The following is a 20,233-nucleotide window of genomic DNA, read 5'->3' as shown; positions in this document are numbered from 1 at the left end:
TTGTCCGATTTGGCAGAAATTTTGCATGTGGTGTTCTGTTATGACTTCCAACTGTACCACTTACAGTCTGAATCGGTCTATAACCTGATATATAAATCGATCTCCCGATTTGACTTCTTGAGTCCTTACAAGCAGCAATTTTTGTCCGATTTGGGTGGAATTGAGCGCGTAGTGTTTTGTTATGACTTTCAACAACTATGCCAAGTACGGTCCAAATCTGGGAGCTATATCAGGTTATAGACCAATCCAATGCCCGATTTTCACATTGTGTTCTGTTATGACTTCCAACAACTGTGACAAGCACGGTCCAAATCGATCTATTACCTGGTACAGCTCCCATATAAACCGATCTCCCGATTTGGCTTCTTGAACCTATACAAACCTCAATTTTTGTCCGATTTGGCTGAAATTTTGTATGCGGTGTTTTGTTATGACTTCCAACAACTGTACCAAGTACGGTTCCAAACGGTCTATAACCTGATATAAGTCCCATAAAAACCGATCTCCCGAATTGACTTCTTGATCCATTACAAGCCGCAATTTTTCTCCGATTTGGCTGAAATTTTGCATGTGGTGTTCCACTATGATTTCCAACAACTGTGCCAAGTACGGTCCAAATCGGTCTATAATCGGATATTTGGAAATAGCAAATTTAGCCCATGAACCTTCCACTAAGGAACAGGGGCAAACTTCTCACATATAAATGAGTGCAGTTCGATTCAAGTTTAAGCTCAATGATAAGGGGCCTCCTTTTTATAGCCGAGTCCGAACGGCGTGCTGCAATGCGACACCTCTTTGGAAAGAAGTTTTACATGGCATAGTACCTCACAAATGTTGCCAGCATTAGGAGGGGAAAACCACATCTGAAAATTGTTTTCTGATGGTCTCAGGATTCGAACTCAGGCGTTCAGAGTCATAAGCGGACAAGCGCTACGGTGGTCTCCCTGTAACCCGATTTGACTTCTTGAGCCCTTACAAGCCGCAATTGTTGTCCGATTTGGCTGAAACTGAGCGCATAGTGTTTTGTTTTGACTTTCAACAACTATGCCAAGTACGATCCAAATCGGTCTACAACTTGATATGGGAGCTATATCAGGTTATAGACCAATCCAATAAACCAATCCCACGATGCGACTTCTTGAGCTTCTGGAAGCCTCAATTTTTGTCCGATTCGGCTGAAGTTTGTTGTTATTACTTCCAACAACTGTGTCAAATACGACAAAAATCGGTCTATAATCTGATATAGCTCCCTTGTAAACCGGTGTCTCGTTCATCCTGGTTCGGTTCCTAGAAGCTCTAATTTTTTGTTGGTTTGACAGAAGTTTGGTATGTAGAATAAAATTATGCCTTTCAACTAAATTTATTTGTACGAATTTTTATCAGAATCCATGGTGGTGGGTTCTCAAGATTCGGCCCGGCCGAACTTAGCACGCTTTTACATGTTTTTTCCATAGTCTCTCGGATTTTTTAAGTAATTGTCAAAGCAAGATTGACTGCGACCAATTCCTTTGGCTTTCTTCACCGCTGTCAGCGATTTTCCTTTGTCTATTTTTTACGAAGACTTTTATACTGTCCTCTTTAACTTTTAAAACAGTTTAACTTTTAAAACAGTTAAACTTTTTCATAGAACCAAGTTCATTATGAACTTATTCACAGAAGAAAAAGAAAATTATAAAATTTTTGCATTTGAAAAAGTTTATTATGAACTTTTTCACAGAAAAAATTTAGTACTTTTAGTCAGTTAGAGTTCGTTCATTATAAACTTTTTCATAGAAACAAGTTCATTAGGAACTTATTCATAGAAAAAAGGTAATTATGAAATTGTTCAATACAAAAAAGTTCATTATGAACTTTTTCACAGAAAAAAGTTAGTTGTGAGCTTTTAGTCGGTAAGAGTTCGTTCATTATAAACTTTTTCATAGAAACAAGTTCATTATGAACTTATTCATCGAAAAAAGGTAATAATGACATTTTTCTTTACGAAATTTTGCATAAGAAAAACAAACTGAAAAAAAACTTTAAATTAGCTGAATTCACCACCGCCTTTATCCAACTGAATCGTTCATTTAGCTTTGGGCTTTGACATTTTCTCTTTTTGTCTATCTAAGTACCGTTATATTAAAGGAGAATCGTTGATGGTTGCCATATCGTTTGAGTTTACAAAAGCTTTAAATTTAGCTGAATTCCCCACTGCCTTTATTCAACTAAACCGTTTATTTAGCTTTGCCTTTTGGCAATTTCTCTTTTTGTCTCTCAATGTACCGCTATATTAAAAGAGAACAGTTGATGGTTGCCATATCGTTTGAGTTGGCAAAAATATATGTGGAAATTTTTAGTGAAATAACAGATATGTACAAAAAAAAAAAAATACCCCGCCTGAGCTCATATGAACCACACTGTATTTACTATAGGCTTAATATTATTTTATTTTTTCTTACTTTTAAGGTTTTTAGTATAACTAACTCTCTAACCTAGTTTCGCTTTTCACAAACATAAGCCAACTTGGCCAAACAGTTGCCATCATTCCAACGATAATTGTGATTTTCCCAAAGCATAACACAATGCTCGACTCCATGCTTGTTATCCGGTTGGCCAGGGGCCCAATTGGTATAACCGAATGCCTTGTTTGCAGTCATCCAAATAAATTCGCGATTTTTCTTATTGTCATTGCCACCAATCCAGATATTGGGATGGTCATTGCCTGTTGGGTGAGAAAAATTTGTAAATATTTTTTAAACCAATTGGCAGCAAGGGAAGGTCGTGGGTGCTCATTTACCAAATACTTTTTTCAATTCTGTTGTCAGGGCCTCAGTCTTCTCTTTGGTATCCAATGAGACTAGATTCATACGTTTGGCGGTACACCCATTGAAGGCTTTAAACCAATTTCCCTGGAAATGGGGGGAAAAATAGGAAAATGGGTTAGAGTAGTTTCTAAGGTGCTAAATTATTGTTCAACAAAATATTTTCCAAAGCATTTGATGAGGGACAGGGGCTACTTTTCTGTCATTATTGTGAGCCCCATTTATGAGAGTGAAGAAACCCAAGAGCGATATGGTTTTTGCTTTATAGGTCACTCCCCTTGTGATGCTAAGGGGTATAGGATATCTGGTAAAGGCTCAAAAAGTGGAGAAGGTTTGTTAAAATTTTGCGACAATAGGTCACTGACATCAAAGTGGCACCAATTTTTTTGGAATAAATTTTGAAGACATATCAACAAAATCTAACAAATTTTACGAGAGTTTTAACATTCTCCTTCGTTATCTTTTAAACAAATATGAACATTTTCACATTCACTTTCTCATTCCTTGTTTTTTTTTTCACTTTTCCTAGTTATTTTCTTATCTCTACAGTTTTGTGTAGATCTTCGATTATTTTTTTTCCGCAGCTGTAGTACCTTACTCTCAGTTTCTATATGGTAGTCCGCGGAAATATTTGTTGCCTGTCCATTGGCATTGACACCATGCCCTAGGCACAATAGAACAATTAATTCAATTATCAAAATAATTTGTAAATTTAATTTTAATTTGGTCATTTTAACTCAAAATACTGAAATGTACTGAAATCGATATCTGCTTTCTCAAACGAGAAGTAGGTTTTACAAAGCAAAAAAAAAAAATGCTTAAGCCGAGCTTAAGCGATAAGGAAAACATTTTTGCACAACTTATTGTGTTGATAAGAATGTTTATTTTTTTTTTATTTATTTATAAACAATATGTACATAAACATACATAAAGGGGAAATAATATGTTAAAAAAATACACTAATTGTTTATTAAATGCATTAAAACACTGAGAAAAATATTTTATAGAACTAGCTGAACCCGACCCGCTCCGATGTTGCCTTTTTTCACAGGAAATATGATTTTCTTATCATTATTGTAATCACGGTTCTCTGCATGCACTAAGGTACCATTGAGTTTGCGGATATCGAATTCGTGCCACTGTAGCCCATGTCCACCTATGACGCTGAACGCCTGTGTTCGAATCCTGGTGAGAACATGGAGAAAATTTAGAGCGGTAGTTATCTTCTCTCCCCAACGAAGTGTCACACTGCGGCACGACGTTCGGACTTGGCTATAAAAAAGGTCCCTTATCATTAAGTTTAAACTTGAATTGGAAAGCACTCATTGATGCGTAAGAAGTTTGCCCCTGCTCGGTTCATGGGCAAAACTTCACTCTACTCCCAAATGCCATTCTTTTGAGTCCTATATTACCACTTTTGCAATATTTCTTGTTTACGGATTATTTCAGGGATGGGGTGGCCACCCAGTTACTTGGCCCTTAAAGTAAATAAAAGCTTCGTATTACACTCTCAAATACATTTTATATGATCGCTAAATAAGTACTGTTTGAGGGTGGAGGGGACCCAGGGTCTTTGTCCCTAAAAATGAGTATCAGTTTCGTACTCTACTCCCGAATAGCTTTTATAGAAGTCCACATATTGCAATGGTCGGTAAATACGTCCGATTAGGAAGGTATTTTTTTCACGTAACCAATACGCAGGGGATGTCCCCTATATATGCAGTTAAGGGTTGGAGGTGGGAAAAAGGGGGTAGTAGTTAATTGATAGTCGTCTTAAATTTCTGAACGTCCATGTCGGTGGGAAAGACATTAGCCGGAAGTCGATTCCACATACGAATGGTTCGGGCGAAAAATAAAATTTCTCCGTAATGCATGGTGTGAGTTCCTGGCAACGGGTGTGAGTTCCTGGCAAGTCTTAAATTTCTGGTGAACATCCAAATGTCAGGGATAAGAAGACGAATATCCCTGGAACATACGCCATGAAAATAACGATAGAGCAATACAAAGCTACCCACATTCCGACGATGTTCAAGAGAAGCAATAGAGTTGAATACTCTACTGTCCCCAATCAACACCATCGCTCTCCGTTGAACACGGTCAAGTAGCTCCCAGGATGATTTTGGAGCTGCTGCCCATATATGAGAGTTATACTCCATCCTCGGCTTGATGTAGGTATTTAGCATAGATATTGAGAAGATCAGAAGAGGAGAAATATTTTTTGCACCGCTTGAGAAAGCCCAAATACTTGAATGCTTCTTTCGACACTTCGAATGCGTATTTTAACCAACGGACATCACATGGTATCTTCATGCCCAGAACATCAAGAGCATCTGATTGTTCAATATCTATACCGTCGATAGATATCGACGATTGAAGTGGGTCAGTGAATCGCTTGTGAGACAAGAAACAGTACTGCGTCTTCTAAAGTCTACTCTGTTCATTCTAACCCACTCGGAAATGGCCAACAAATCTTGGGAAAGCGTCTCCTCTGCTCCACAATTTCCGAAGACTGGGCCTATGGTCGAATGAATATGAATGACACAGACACAGTCTGGCCCTATAGATCGTCAATGAAAATAATAAAAAGGGAAGGAGAAAGGACAGAGCCTTGTGGCACACCTGCGGTCAATGTATACTCATCGGACGAGAACCCATCTACAACAACTCCTATAGTGCGATCTCTGAGAAAGCTCGATATAAATCGAACAAAGTTATTAACGACTCCAAAAGCGACAAGCTTTGATAAAAGTGCACCGTGCCAGACCCTATCAAATGCCTTGGAGATATCCAGAGCCACGATCTTACTCTCACCAAACTGGTGGATTGAGCGACTCCATCGTTCCGACAAAAATGCCATTAGGTCTCCACTAGAGCGATTTCTGCGGAACTCTAAGAAGGCCATTGGATTCTAAGTATCTGACAAGATAATGGTTAACCATACTCTCCATAACCTTGGAGAGCGCAGAGCATATTGCAATTGGCCGGTAATTCGCAGGGTTGTTGAAGCAAATTCAGGAGATCGGTTTATATGGAAGCTGTATCAAGCTATTGATCGATTCAGACCATATTGGACACGTATGCTAACGGTCATGGTAGAAGCCATTGTACAAAATTTCAGCCAAGTCGAATGAGAATTGCGCCCTCTAGCGGCTCAAGAAGTAATGATTCAAGGTTTATATCGCAGCTATATCAGGTTATGATCCGATTTGAACCATACTTAGCACAGTTGTTGGAAGTGATACCAAAACACAACGTTCATAATTACAGCCAAATCGGATAAGAGTTGTGCCCTGTAAAAGCTGACGAAGTTAAGACCCAAGATCGGTTTATATCGCTGCTATATCAGGTTATGAACCGATTTGGACTATATTTAGCACCGTTGTTTGGAAGTGATACCAAAACAGCAAGTGCAAAATTTCATTCAAATCGGATAAGAATTGTGCCCTCTAGAGGCTCAAGAAGTCAAGACCCAAAATTTATATGGCAGCTTTATCAAAACATGAACCGATTTGACCCATTTACAATCCCGACCGATCTACGCTAACAAAAAGGAATTGTGCAAAATTTCAAGCGCCTAGTTTTACTCCTTCAGATGGCTAGATCGACTTAAAATGACATGACGATCAAGATTATATGTACTTTGTGGGGTCTTAGACGCATATGTCGAGGTGTTACAAACAGAATGACGAAATTAGTATACCCCTATCCTATGGTGGAGGGTATAAAAATTATGTCCAAGTAATTGGGGGGTCGGTATGGCCCCAAAACCCCTCAAAATAGGTTTATTGGACGATAATGACAATATGGGGCTCGAATGAAAGGTATTCGGGAGTAAATTACGAATATGGTCAGGAAGGAGGTAGAGGCTATATTACTGAATATATTACCAAAATCAAAAGCGGACCGATAGGGACAATATGGGTATCAAATGAAAGATATTGGAGAGTAGAATACGACTATGGAATAAAAACTTGGGAAAAAGTCCAAGGGGTCGCTCAACCCTAAAAATTGCTCCAAACTGACATATTGAAAGAACATATCAATATAGGACTCAAATGAAAGGTATTCGGGAGTAAACTACGAAAATGACATACAAAGTGAGGTCCAAGTAATTGATGGTCGCCTTATCCCCGATAAGCTCCCAAATGGGGATATTACTCGATGTGTAGGCCACCATACTGCCAAAATGGCGACGTTCAGCGTAATAGCAGGAGTTGCAAACCTTAACGTTAAGGTTGCAACCATTTTTAGCTCATCGATAGACAAGACCAAACGACGTGCTGCTGGGCAAAACTTTTTTGTTCAAAAGTTTTACATGGATTATTGGTAAGAACTATCGCCACCGCACCAAATATATAGACTGGCAAATAAGGTTTTTTCCTCGTTTAATATGGCAATTTAATATGATTAAAAAAAGACTAAATTGACTATTTAATAGGTAGTCATATAGTCATTTATAGTCAACAACCACCACATGATAATCCACTCCAAGCGAGTAGCACTAAAATTTAAATTAGCGCCATCTACTGGTGGTTTTCAGTTGGATGTAGTTTATCCAATTGAAAACAACCAGTAGATGGCGCTAATTTGAAGAAGCCAACATGAACAGAGAGAGGGCAGAGTGGTCAAAATTAATCATACAGCATTTATCTTTGTTATGATAACCTATCGGTCTTCGAATAAAGAAAAATACCCTAATTTTCAAAAACGTCCGATCTCTTTGATGGGCATGGCGATTTAAGCGAAATTTTGTTTTCACACTTACAATTTCCCCAAAAACAAAAATTTCATATCAAAAGCTGGGATGGGGTGCCTAGGAGGGCCGCCCACCCTCCAAAACCCCTCAAATGGATTTATAGACCAATCACTACAATATGGGAATCAAATTAAAGGTATTTGTATAGTCTATTGTTCCTTCCAGACCACTTCACACGATCTGTGAAAATTGGTCAACAAATTTACATACCCACATATAGATTAAGATATTTGGGGTAGAATACAAATGTAACACCCGGCTTATTTTTATTCAAGTAATAAATACTTTATTATATATATTTTTTTTTTAATTTCTACTCTAAGAAGACCTCGTATCCAATTTTGGCCATACGATGGGTTCAATCCAATCCAAATACGATGAAACTCTGGTATATATTCCAGGTGCTCCACCAGCACAGCCCAGACCAAATGATGTTATGCCCACAACATAGCCACGCTTGCTGATACCCCTTTGCAATATCAAGGGTCCCCCCGAATCACCTTGGCATGTGTCACGCAATTTTTCAGGATCATGGGCACATAATTGTGTGCTGGTTATACCATTGGGAGCTCCATCGTTTCCGGCGGGATAAAATTCCGAGCAAGCTTTGTTTGTCACCGCCTTCAGGTCGACTTTTAACAGTTGATTGGAGCCCAAACCACCAAAGGTGGTATGACCATAACCAGTGGCTATGAAATTTTCAGAATCCAAATTATCCTCAAGCCATAGACAGGCAGCATAGACACTGTAAGTGAAGAGAAATTAAATTTGAATTTCAAATATTTTTTTTTGAATTTTTTAAATATATTATACTAGCTGACCCGGGCCCGCTCCGCTGCGCCTTCTTTTACTTTATGTGGAACAAAATTTTCCTTGGAATATTTATTTTCGACAATTAAAGAGCTTTAAGTGAAAAACCATGTTACGAAAATAGTATATCGCTTGACTAACAGTTTAACAATATAAGTGCCTTTGTCCGAATCCCACATGATCTTTATTGGTCTACGAATTTAAGTTTGGATGTAAAGTGTACTCCATTTTAAAATACTTTATTTCCGCCCGCTACTCTCATGATATCTAATTTAGGGATGTTTTCGGGGGTGAGGTGGTCCCCCAGGCACTTGGCCCTGAAAAAATATCAGCATCGTGCTCTTCTCTTAAATACCATTTATTTAAACCCCATATTGCCATTAGCTTAAGAGGAGTTTACAGGATGAGACATCGCCCGAAACACATGGCCCAAAATAGGTTATCAAATTCGTTTTCTAATCTTAAATACCACATATTGGCATGGTCGAAAAATTTTTACCCTTTGCGTCCTACATTTGGATATCAAATTCGTATTCTACTCCCAAATATCTTTATTTGAGCCCCATTTTGCGATCACTAAAAAATTGCTGTTCGTGGGGTATTTTGGGAAAGGGGTTGACCCCAAGAAAATAGGTCCCGAAAGTGGTTATCAATTCTTGCTATACCCCCCAATACCTTTCATTTAATCTCCCAATTGACATGGTCGGTAAATATGGGCGATTTAGGGGTGTTTTGGGGATTGGGGTGGTCCCCCAAACCCTAAGCCCGGAAAATATATCAGCAACGTGCTCTATTCTCATATATCTATATATTATTTATTTGAACCCCTTATTGCCGTTGGTCTCAAAATTGGATATCAAATTAGTTTTCTAATCTCATTTAAACTCAATATTGCAAATGTCAGCAAATATGTCCGGTTTGGGGAAATGGCCCTAACAACTATAAATATTTAGTTCCACTCTCTTTACGACCCAAATTGTCTTGGTGAGCCAATATGTCCTATTTGGGGTTGTTGTGGTGGTGGGACGTCCCCTAGACAGTTGGTCCCAAAAGTAGATATCAGATATGTGGTCTACTCCCAAATACCTTTAATTTGAGCCCCATGTTTCCACAGTCGGTAAACATGACCGGCTTGGGGGGTGTTTTGGGGGATGGGCGGCCACTCAGTGAGTTGGCCTTGAAATATATATCGGATTCGTGTTCCACTCTAAATACCCTCTTATTTGAGCCTCATATTGCAAAAGTTAGCAAATACTTACTGTTGTTGTTGTTGTAGCAGTGTGTTGTACACTGAGGCGGCAGCCCTTGCCGATGAAGGACTTCATCGGGTCAATCCGGTACGTACAACCGTCTGCCATGGGATTGAAATAAAAATACTTACTATTTGGGTGGTGTTGTGGGTGTGGGGTGGCCCCATAGACACTTTTCCCAAAGATTGATATCAGATTCGTGCTTTACTCCCAAAGACCATTCATTTGAGCCCCATATGGCTATGGTTGAAAATTTGTCCCCTTTGGGGGATGTTTTTGGGGAGAGACCCAAGCACTTGGTCCCATAATTGGATATCAGATTCTAATTCTACACTGAAATACCTTTTATTAAAGCCCCATATTCCCATGGTCAGTAAATAAGTCCTGTTTGGGGGGTGTTTTGGGGAAGGGGTGGGCCCCCTCAGAAACGTGGCCCCACATTTGGATATCAGATTCGTATTCTACTCGCAAATACCTTTCATTTGAGTCCCATATTGCCATGATCGGTAAATATGTCCGATTTAGGGGTGTTTTGGGGGTTGGGTGGTGTTGTGGGGGTGGGGTGGCTCCATACACACTTTTCCCGAATATTGATATTAGATTTGTGCTTTACTCACAAAGACCTTTCATTTGAGCTCCATGTGGCTATGGTCGTAAATGTGCCCCCTTTGGGGGAGGTTTTTAGGGAGAGGCGGCCCCCCAAACACTTGGTGTCATATTTGGTTATCAGATTCGAATTCTATACTAAAATACTAAAATACTAAAATTTGGATATCAGATTCGTATTCTACTCGCAAATACCTTTCATTTGAGTCCCATATTGCCATGGTCGGTAAATATGTCCGTTTTAGGGGTGTTTTGGGGGTTGGGGTGGTCCCCCAAGCACTAGGTTCGACAAATGCATATCAGATACGTTTTCTTATCCTAAATACCTTTCATTTGAGTCCCATATTGTCGTGATTGGTCTAAATATATGTTTGGTAGGTTTTAGGGTGGGGCGGCCCCCCTAGGTACCCCATTCGAAATTTGGATACCAAATTTTTATTTTTAGGGTACTATATGAGAGCACACAAAATTTCGCTTACCACCCATCTCCGAGATCTGGGGTTTCTGAAAATTAGGGTAAGGGGGAGGGTCCGCCCCTCCTTCAGATATCAAAAAATGTAGTAACCTATTTTCACCACGGGATCATTGTGCACCATCTGTGAGAATTTCAAGAAAAAATTGGTTCAGCCGTTTCTGAGTCTATAAGGAACACACAAACAAACAAACCTACAAACAAACACAAATTGATTTTTTTATATAAGATTCTTTGTTTGCCCAAAAGAGATACCGCGCAAAGAAATCGACAAATCCGATCCATGGTGGAGGGTATATAAAAATCGGCCCCGCCGAACTTGGCACGCTCTTACTTGTTTCAAATTTTTTTTATAAATTTTTTATCACTTACTCTTTCACTTCCTCATCCAATTCCACCAGTGCTATATCATTGTACACCTCTGATGCTTTGTATCCAGGGTGTTGAATAAATCGCTTTATTTTAACATCTCTCACAGAGACATCTGTCAAATTTGAGCCACCTATACGTACAACACTGGCCTTATCACTGAAAAAGCCAATAGGGATGGTTGTGAGAGTGAAAATTGCATGTCAAAGAGAGGGTTTTATAACCTACCCTCCTATGTCGGCACAATGAGCTGCTGTTAGGACAAATCTGGGAGAAATTACCACACCACCACAACGATACCATATACCAGCATCAAAACTGGAGTTCCAGCCAAGGGCAGCCTAGAATGAAAAAAATATTTTTTAATTTTAATATAAATAAAAATATAGACTAACAAACAAAAATTAAGAAAAAAATACTTTTAGGTGAATATTTTTTTTGTTAATTTTTAAGGACTTGCCCTTGATTATAAATTTTCAGGCAAAATACTACCAATTTTTTGTTTAATATAGTTCACGAGAATTCTTTTTAAAAAATCTTTAGGAAAGTTTTGGCATATTCTTACTAATGATTTTAGTAGCAGATTAGGTTAGGTAATAGAGACAGTCTCAAATAAGACTCATTCAGACAATCTTTGTCCATTGTGATACCACAGCAGCGCAAACCAATGCCTCAAGGAGGAATTGAAATCCGACTTCCGCACTGGTAATCCGATCGTACTACCAACTCAGCTAACGGGGCGTTCTATGTTAGTAGTAACTAGCCAAACCCGCTCCGCTGCGCCTTTTTTAACTCTCGAATATTTATTTAGGGTGGGGACACTTTGCACTTAATGTGTATATCGAATTCGTGCCATTGTAGCCTATGACGCTGAACGCGTTCGAATCCTGGCGAGAACATCGGACAAAGCAGTGTTTATTCCCTCTTAATGTTGGTGACATTTGCGAGGTACAATGCCATCGATGGTCATTTAAAATATTTTCCCCAAAAAGCTGTCGCACTGAGGGACACCGTTCGGACTCGGCTATAAAAAAGGTCCCTTATTATTGGGTTTAACCTAAAATTGGAAGACACTCATTGATGTGTAAGAATTTGCCCCTTTTCGGTTCCTGGTGGTAATGTTTCCATTAGGGGAGGGATGGCACCTCATACATTTCGACTCAAATGTGGATATCAAATTCGTGCTGCACTTCTAAATCCCTTTAATTTGCACCCCATATTGCCATGGCCGGTAAATATGAACCGTTTGGAGGGTGTTTTGAGGCTGGGGCGGCCTCCGGCACTTGGCACTGAAAATAGATATCAAATTCGTACTTTATTCCCAACGGAAATGAAGTTCAGTTTAGGGGGTGCTTAAGGGCGTACCCCAAAACACTTGCCTCCAAAATTGTATATCAAATTCGTTTTCTACTCTCAAATACTACTCTCATTTGAATCCCATATTGTCATAATGGGTCAAATAATCCATTTGACGTATCTTTAGAAGGAAAAGCGACACCTAGAGTTGAATGCAAATTTTAATGTTATATTGGTAATCTACTCCCTAATACCTTTCATTTGAGTCCCATATAGCCATGGTCGGCTAATATGCTCATTTGGGGGTATTTGGGGGTGGGCGACCTCCCATTACTTGGACCTAATGTTTTATGCCATTCTCGTAATCTACTGCCTAATACTTTACATTTGAGTCCCATATTGACTCGAACATCTAATATATCTGTTTAGAGGAGTTTTGGGGTTGGGGAGGGGGGGGGGGGGGGTGGCGCTGTGTATTTGGACCCACCATACCATATTCGTTTTCTGGTCTCCAATACCTTTCATTTGATATTGTGTCCATCGGGCCACTTTCGGATATGGGTGGCGTTTCTGGGATAAGGGGGAGGGTCTGCCTCCACCCGATATCTAAGAAATATATAGCCTATGTTTCCTTCCAGACAAACGTACACAATCTATGAAAATTTTAAGAAAATCGGTTCAGCCAAGTATCATATAGTCATAATCCGTCTAATGGCGTTTTTAATTGGTGGTGTGACCCCCTATACTTCGATCTGATTTTGTATGCCAGATTCGAAATCTACTCCCGAATACCTTTCATTTGAGCCCCATATTGAAATGAACGTCCAATATGCCGGTTTGGGGAAGTTTTGGGGTTGTGACGGCCCGATGGGTACTTACACTCAAATTTCAATACCATATTCGTATTCAACGCGTATGGCGTTTTTAATGGGTGGTGTGACCCCCTATACTTCGATCTGATTTTGTATGCCAGATTCGAAATCTACTCCCGAATACCTATCATTTGAGCCCCATATTGAAATGAGCGTCCAATATGCCGGTTTGGGGAAGTTTTGGGGTTGTGGCGGCCCGATGGGTACTTACACTCAAATTTTAATACCTTATTCGTATTCTACTCTTCAACACCTTTCATTTGATACCTCTATTATCCCGATTGGTTCACTTTTGATTTCGGTTTGTGTTTTTGGCATAAGGGGGAGGGTCCGTTCTCCTTTCGACACCGAAAACTTATATAGCCCATGTTTCCTTCCAGACCAACCTACACAATATGCGAAAATTTCGAGAAAATCGGTTCCGCCGTTTTTCAGTCTATACGGAACAAACAAACCGAGTCCCATATATCCGTGATTGGCTAATGTGTCCATTTTGGGCGTTTCTGTGGGGTGACCACCTATACTTCGACACGAATTTGTATGGCAGATTCGTTATCTACTCCCGCATACTTTTCATTTGATACCCATATTGTCCTCATCGGTCCTCTTTTGATTTTGGGTGGTGTTTTTGTGGTAACGGTGGAAGGCCCGCCACCTTCCGATATCAATAAATTATAAAGCCTATTCCTACTTCCTGACCATATTCGTAATCTACTCGCGAATACCTTTTATTTGAGTCCCATATTGTCATGATCGTCAAATATACCTATTTTAGGGGGTCTTGGGGCTGGGGCGGCCCCCCAAGTACTTGGACCCAACTTTTATGATGAAATTCGTACTCTACTCTTGAATACCTTTCATTTAAATCCCATATTGTGTTGATCGGTTCACTTTTATTTTCCTCTGTACTTTTAGGGTAAGGGGGAGGGTCCGCCCCCCTCTCGATATCAAAAAATTATGTAGCCTATGTTTCCTTCCAGGTCAACCTACACAGTCTGTAATTAATTTCAAGGTAATCGGTTCAGCCGTTTTTGAGTCTATGCAGAACAAACAAACATACCGACAAACAAACAAACACACAAAATGAAATTTTCATGAAAATTTTCCAAAATATCGAATTCTTGGTAGACTTTGTCAAAATTGTCTAATTTTCTTTTTTTCTTACCATAAATGGGAATTCATCTTTTTTGGCCGGGGTTCCGTGCACAATGGTCGAGTGTACTCTTGTATTAAGTTCACATTCTATAAAAATTATAAAAATTTTCAGCTCATTCACTTTTAGCTTCGTTATGAAGACTACCAACCCAATTCACTTTTACGTTGCTCCAATTGCAATAACTCCAAAAAACTAAGTTCAGATGAGGTGGCTACCATAGAACTTTCTGTTGTCTTAACGGTTACAGTTTCAACACTAGTTAATGCCGCCGATTTGGGGCAACAAACAAACTGCTCTTGTTTGAGGAAATAACAAGTTTTGGGATAAATATTTTGTTTTTGCCATTTATTGAGAACTTCGAGGCAATTATCCACATTGACACACTGGCCTTGCTGTTGCGAGCCATTATGGTCAAGTACACAATCATCCCAATTATCCTCGGGATAGACTATGCCATGATGTGTTTTGGGCCTTAGAGAGGGTATGCCAACTGTTATTTTTTTTAAGAAAATAGAAAAATTCCTAGGATAAGACTTTTTCTACCAAAAGGTGTCAAAAAACTTACAATTTTCCTTAGGCAATAGTAACAACAAGTAAACCATTAAATGCCCATATCCATACTTCATGTTGAAGCACTTAAATCTCTCTACAAGTGGTACGAGCGTCAAACTTGTAGTTTTCGTTGTTGCTCTGAAGATGTCTTGAAGAGTACTGACCAGGCTGAGCAAAATTACAACTTTGGCTGGCTAAAAACAAACTTTTTTCTGCTTAACTTGCCTTTAAAAACTGGATTTTTAATATACAAAAATAAATACTCAATTATAGGTTAAGATGAGTAGTGTTTTCGAGGGCCGGAGATGAGCACCAGGGTCTGTAAATGTATTAAGGAAACATTTTTATAATGAGTACATCTTATGTGACTCACCGAAGGGGGAGTGAGAGTGGGAGAAAGATCAACAACATGTCAAATTTTTTAACATCCAATCAAGTCTATAGAAGAATTAGTCATATTAGCTTAAAAACCCCCTATAAGCTGTGGCACATGTAGTGAAATTAGGCATATAATTGCTTTAAATCAAATCATTTTTAATATTTAATTTCGAAATCTTCGAAAAAAAAAACAACCCAGGCTGAATTAAAGACTTACTAAAGAAAATCTCTTTTCTGAATAAGGTTTTCTATAGAAAATCTTTAATTCAGCCTGGCTGAATAAGGTTTTCTATAGAAAATCTTTAATTCAGCCTGGCTGAATAAGGTTTTCTATAGAAAATCTTTAATTCAGCCTGGCTGAATAAGGTTTTCTATAGAAAATCTTTAATTCAGCCTGGCTGAATAAGGTTTTCTATAGACAAATCTTTAATTCAGCCTGGCTGAATAAGGTTTTCTATAGACAAATCTTTAATTCAGCCTGGCTGAATAAGGTTTTCTATAGACAAATCTTTAATTCAGCCTGGCTGAATAAGGTTTTCTATAGACAAATCTTTAATTCAGCCTGGCTGAATAAGGTTTTCTATAGAAAATCTTTAATTCAGCCTGGCTGAATAAGGTTTTCTATAGAAAATCTTTAATTCAGCCTGGCTGAATAAGGTTTTCTATAGAAAATCTTTAATTCAGCCTGACTGAATAAGGTTTTCTATAGAAAATCTTTAATTCAGCATGGCTGAATAAGGTTTTCTATAGAAAATCTTTAATTCAGCCTGGCTGAATAAGGTTTTCTATAGAAAATCTTTAATTCAGCCTGGCTGAATAAGGTTTTCTATAGAAAATCTTTAATTCAGCCTGGCTGAATAAGGTTTTCTATAGAAAATCTTTAATTCAGCCTGGCTGAATAAGGTTTTCTATAGACAAATCTTTAATTCAGCCTGGCTGAATAAGGTTTTCTATAGACAAATCTTTAATTCAGCCTGGCTGAATAAGGTTTTCTATAGACAAATCTTTAATTCAGCCTGGCTGAATAAGGTTTTCTATAGAAAATCTTTAATTCAGCCTGGCTGAATAAGGTTTTCTATAGAAAATCTTTAATTCAGCCTGGCTGAATAAGGTTTTCTATAGAAAATCTTTAATTCAGCCTGGCTGAATAAGATTTTCTTTGAAAAATCTTTAATTCAGCCTGGCTAAATAAGATTTTCTTTAGAAAATCTTTAATTCAGCCTGGCTGAATAAGATTTTCTTTAGAAAATCTTTAATTCAGCCTTTCTATAGAAAATCTTTAATTCAGCCTGGCTGAATAAGGTTTTCTATAGAAAATCTTTAATTCAGCCTGGCTGAATAAGGTTTTCTATAGAAAATCTTTAATTCAGCCTGGCTGAATAAGGTTTTCTATAGAAAATCTTTAATTCAGCCTGGCTGAATAAGGTTTTCTATAGAAAATCTTTAATTCAGCCTGGCTGAATAAGGTTTTCTATAGACAAATCTTTAATTCAGCCTGGCTGAATAAGGTTTTCTATAGAAAATCTTTAATTCTGCCTGGCTGAATAAGGTTTTCTATAGAAAATCTTTAATTCAGCCTGGCTGAATAAGGTTTTCTATAGACAAATCTTTAATTCAGCCTGGCTGAATAAGGTTTTCTATAAACAAATCTTTAATTCAGCCTGGCTGAATAAGGTTTTCTATAGACAAATCTTTAATTCAGCCTGGCTGAATAAGGTTTTCTATAGACAAATCTTTAATTCAGCCTGGTTGAATAAGGTTTTCTATAGAAAATCTTTAATTCAGCCTGGCTGAATAAGGTTTTCTATAGACAAATCTTTAATTCAGCCTGGCTGAATAAGGTTTTCTATAGAAAATCTTTAATTCAGCCAGGCTGAATAAGGTTTTCTATAGAACATCCGACCCTCACACTGGTTATCCGAACTCACTTTCAGATAACGAGGACTTCTATTTTAGTAGTAAATAGTTACAAAATAAAATTTTCAAGAAAATTTTTCAAAATATCGAATACTTGGTAGACTTTGTCAAAATTGTGTAATATTTTTTTTTTTGCTTACCATAAATGGGAATTCATCTGTTTTGGTCGCGGTCCCATGCACAACAAACAGTTTTGCTCTTGTGTTGAGGTCACACTCTATAAAAATGCAAAATTATAAAAGTTTTTAGCTCATTCACTTTGCTTCGTAATGAAGACTACCAACCCAATTCGCTTTTACGATGCTTCATTTTCAGTAGCTCCAAAAAACTAAGTTTAGTTGAGTTGGCCACCATGGTATTCTCTGTTGTCTTTACGGTTACAGTTTCAGCTCCACTTAGTGGCGTCGATTTGGGGCAACAAACAAACAGTTCTTGTTTAAGGAAATAACACGTTTTTGGATAAATATTTTGTTTTTGCCATATAATGAGAACTTCGAGACAATTATCCACATTGACACATTGGCCTTGCTGTTGTGAGCCATTATGGTCAAGTACACAATGATCCCAATTATCTTCAGGATAGACTATGCCATGATCTGCTTTGGGCATTAGAGGGGGTATGCCAACTGTTTTTTGAAAAAGAAGAAAACAGAAAAAATTCCTTAGATTTGACTTTTTTTTCAAAATGGTATTAAAAACTTACAATTTCCATTAGGCAAAATTAAGAACAAGAAAACAATCAAATTTCCATATCCATACTCCATGTTGAAGCACTTAAATCTCTCTACAAGTGGTTCGTCAAACTTTTAGTCTTCGTTGCTGCTCTGAAGATGCCTTGAAGAGTACTGGCCATGCTGAGCAAAATTTCAACTTTGGCTGCCTAAAAACAAACTTTTTTACCATCAATCATAGGAAGGGGGAGGGGGGAGGTATACAAATTTCGTCATTCCGTTTGTAATACCTCGAAATATTGGTCGATCTAGCCATGTTCGTCTGTCCGTCCGTCTGCCTATCGAAGGCACGCTAACTTTCGAAGGAGTAAAGTTAGGCACTTAAAATAATGCACAAATGCTTCTTATTAGTGTAGGTTGGTTGGGATTTTAAATGGGCCATATTGGTCCATGTTTAGATATAGCTGCCATATTAAACCGATCTCCCGATTAGACTTCTTGAGCTTCTAGAGAGCGCAGTTCTTAGCCGATTTGGCTGAAATATTGCATATGTCGTTTTTGTATGACTTCCAACAACTGTTTGTTAATGTATGTTTTAAATCGGTTGATAACCAGATGGTAGGTGTCATATAAACCAATTTCCTAATTCGACAATCTGAGCCTTCAGAGGGCGCAATAATTAATCGATTTGCCTGAAATTTTGGAGGTAGTGTTTTTCTATTACTTCTAACAGCCATGACAAGTCAATAGCTCATACATATTTGCAAAATTCATTAAAAAACTTGACAAATGTGATCCATGATGGAGGGTATTTAAGATTCGGCTCGGCCCAACTTAGGACGATTTATTGTTTTGCTTAACTTCCCAGTAAAAACTAGATTTTTAATATACAAAAATCAATACTCAATTACGGGTTCAGGTGAGTAGTGTATTCGAGGCCGGAGTTGTGCAGGAGGGTCTGTAAATTTAGTAAGGAACCCATTTTATATGATTCACCAAAGGGGGAGTGAGTGAAAACCAAGAATATGTCAAATTTTTGATCATCTAATCAATTCCAATGAAGAATTAGTCATAATAGCTAAAAACCCCCTATAAGCCGTGGCAATTGTAGTGAAATTGGGCATATAGATGCTTTAAATTAAGTCAGTTTAAATATTTAATTTCGATTTTAAATGCTTGAGAGCACAACTCGAAGAGTTCAAAAAAGGCTGAATTAAAGATTTTCTATAGAAAACCTTATTCAGCCAGGCAGAATTAATTTTCTATAGAAAACCTTATTCAGCCAGGCAGAATTAAAGATTTTCTATAGAAAACCTTATTCAGCCAGGCAGAATTAAAGATTTTCTATAGAAAACCTTATTCAGCCAGGCAGAATTAAAGATTTTCTATAGAAAACCTTATTCAGCCAGGCAGAATTAAAGATTTTCTATAGAAAACCTTATTCAGCCAGGCAGAATTAAAGATTTTCTATAGAAAACCTTATTCAGCCAGGCAGAATTAAAGATTTTCTATAGAAAACCTTATTCAGCCAGGCTGAATTAAAGATTTTCTATAGAAAACCTTATTCAGCCAGGCTGAATTAAAGATTTTCTATAGAAAACCTTATTCAGCCAGGCTGAATTAAAGATTTTCTAAAGAAAACCTTATTCAGCCAGGCTGAATTAAAGATTTTCTATAGAAAACCTTATTCAGCCAGGCAGAATTAAAGATTTTCTATAGAAAACCTTATTCAGCCAGGCTGAATTAAAGATTTGTCTATAGAAAACCTTATTCAGCCAGGCTGAATTAAAGATTTGTCTATAGAAAACCTTATTCAGCCAGGCTGAATTAAAGATTTTCTATAGAAAACCTTATTCAGCCAGGCTGAATTAAAGATTTTCTATAGAAAACCTTATTCAGCCAGGCTGAATTAAAGATTTTCTATAGAAAACCTTATTCAGCCAGGCTGAATTAAAGATTTTCTATAGAAAACCTTATTCAGCCAGGCTGAATTAAAGATTTTCTATAGAAAACCTTATTCAGCCAGGCTGAATTAAAGATTTTCTATAGAAAACCTTATTCAGCCAGGCTGAATTAAAGATTTTCTATAGAAAACCTTATTCAGCCAGGCTGAATTAAAGATTTTCTATAGAAAACCTTATTCAGCCAGGCTGAATTAAAGATTTTCTATAGAAAACCTTATTCAGCCAGGCTGAATTAAAGATTTTCTATAGAAAACCTTATTCAGCCAGGCTGAATTAAAGATTTTCTATAGAAAACCTTATTCAGCCAGGCTGAATTAAAGATTTTCTATAGAAAACCTTATTCAGCCAGGCTGAATTAAAGAT

General features: G+C 37.8%; 2 protein-coding genes across 3 annotated transcripts; both read right to left on the bottom strand.

The window, feature by feature from the left end:
* Nucleotides 1-2,283: 2,283 nt before the first annotated feature.
* LOC106083216 (lectin subunit alpha) lies at nt 2,284-3,566 on the bottom strand. The gene is made up of 3 exons (XM_013246105.2): nt 3,395-3,566; nt 2,777-2,888; nt 2,284-2,701 (listed from the first exon to the last, which is right to left on the bottom strand). Exons 1-3 carry the CDS (start codon nt 3,530-3,532, stop codon nt 2,472-2,474), a joined length of 480 nt encoding a protein of 159 aa, XP_013101559.1. The 5' UTR covers nt 3,533-3,566; the 3' UTR covers nt 2,284-2,471.
* Nucleotides 3,567-7,774: 4,208 nt separating this feature from the next.
* Nucleotides 7,775-18,079, bottom strand: LOC106083208 (serine protease snake). Of its 2 annotated transcripts, none has more exons than XM_013246097.2 (6): nt 17,939-18,079; nt 17,520-17,861; nt 17,376-17,452; nt 11,293-11,405; nt 11,068-11,223; nt 7,775-8,302 (listed from the first exon to the last, which is right to left on the bottom strand). In XM_013246097.2, the coding sequence occupies exons 1-6, from the start codon at nt 17,997-17,999 to the stop codon at nt 7,876-7,878; spliced, it is 1,176 nt and encodes a 391-aa protein (XP_013101551.1). In that variant the 5' UTR covers nt 18,000-18,079; the 3' UTR covers nt 7,775-7,875. The 2 variants fall into 2 exon arrangements, with proteins under 2 accessions (XP_013101551.1, XP_013101549.2); XM_013246095.2 differs by lacking the exons at nt 17,376-17,452; nt 17,520-17,861; nt 17,939-18,079 and adding exons at nt 14,398-14,474; nt 14,537-14,878; nt 14,954-15,217.
* Nucleotides 18,080-20,233: the final 2,154 nt, after the last annotated feature.

The sequence above is a fragment of the Stomoxys calcitrans genome, chromosome 4, assembly GCF_963082655.1.
Source record: "Stomoxys calcitrans chromosome 4, idStoCalc2.1, whole genome shotgun sequence".
NCBI lineage: Eukaryota > Metazoa > Arthropoda > Insecta > Diptera > Muscidae > Stomoxys > Stomoxys calcitrans.
Note: the sequence above shows the minus strand (reverse complement) of the source record. Positions and strands in the feature narration are given on the sequence as shown.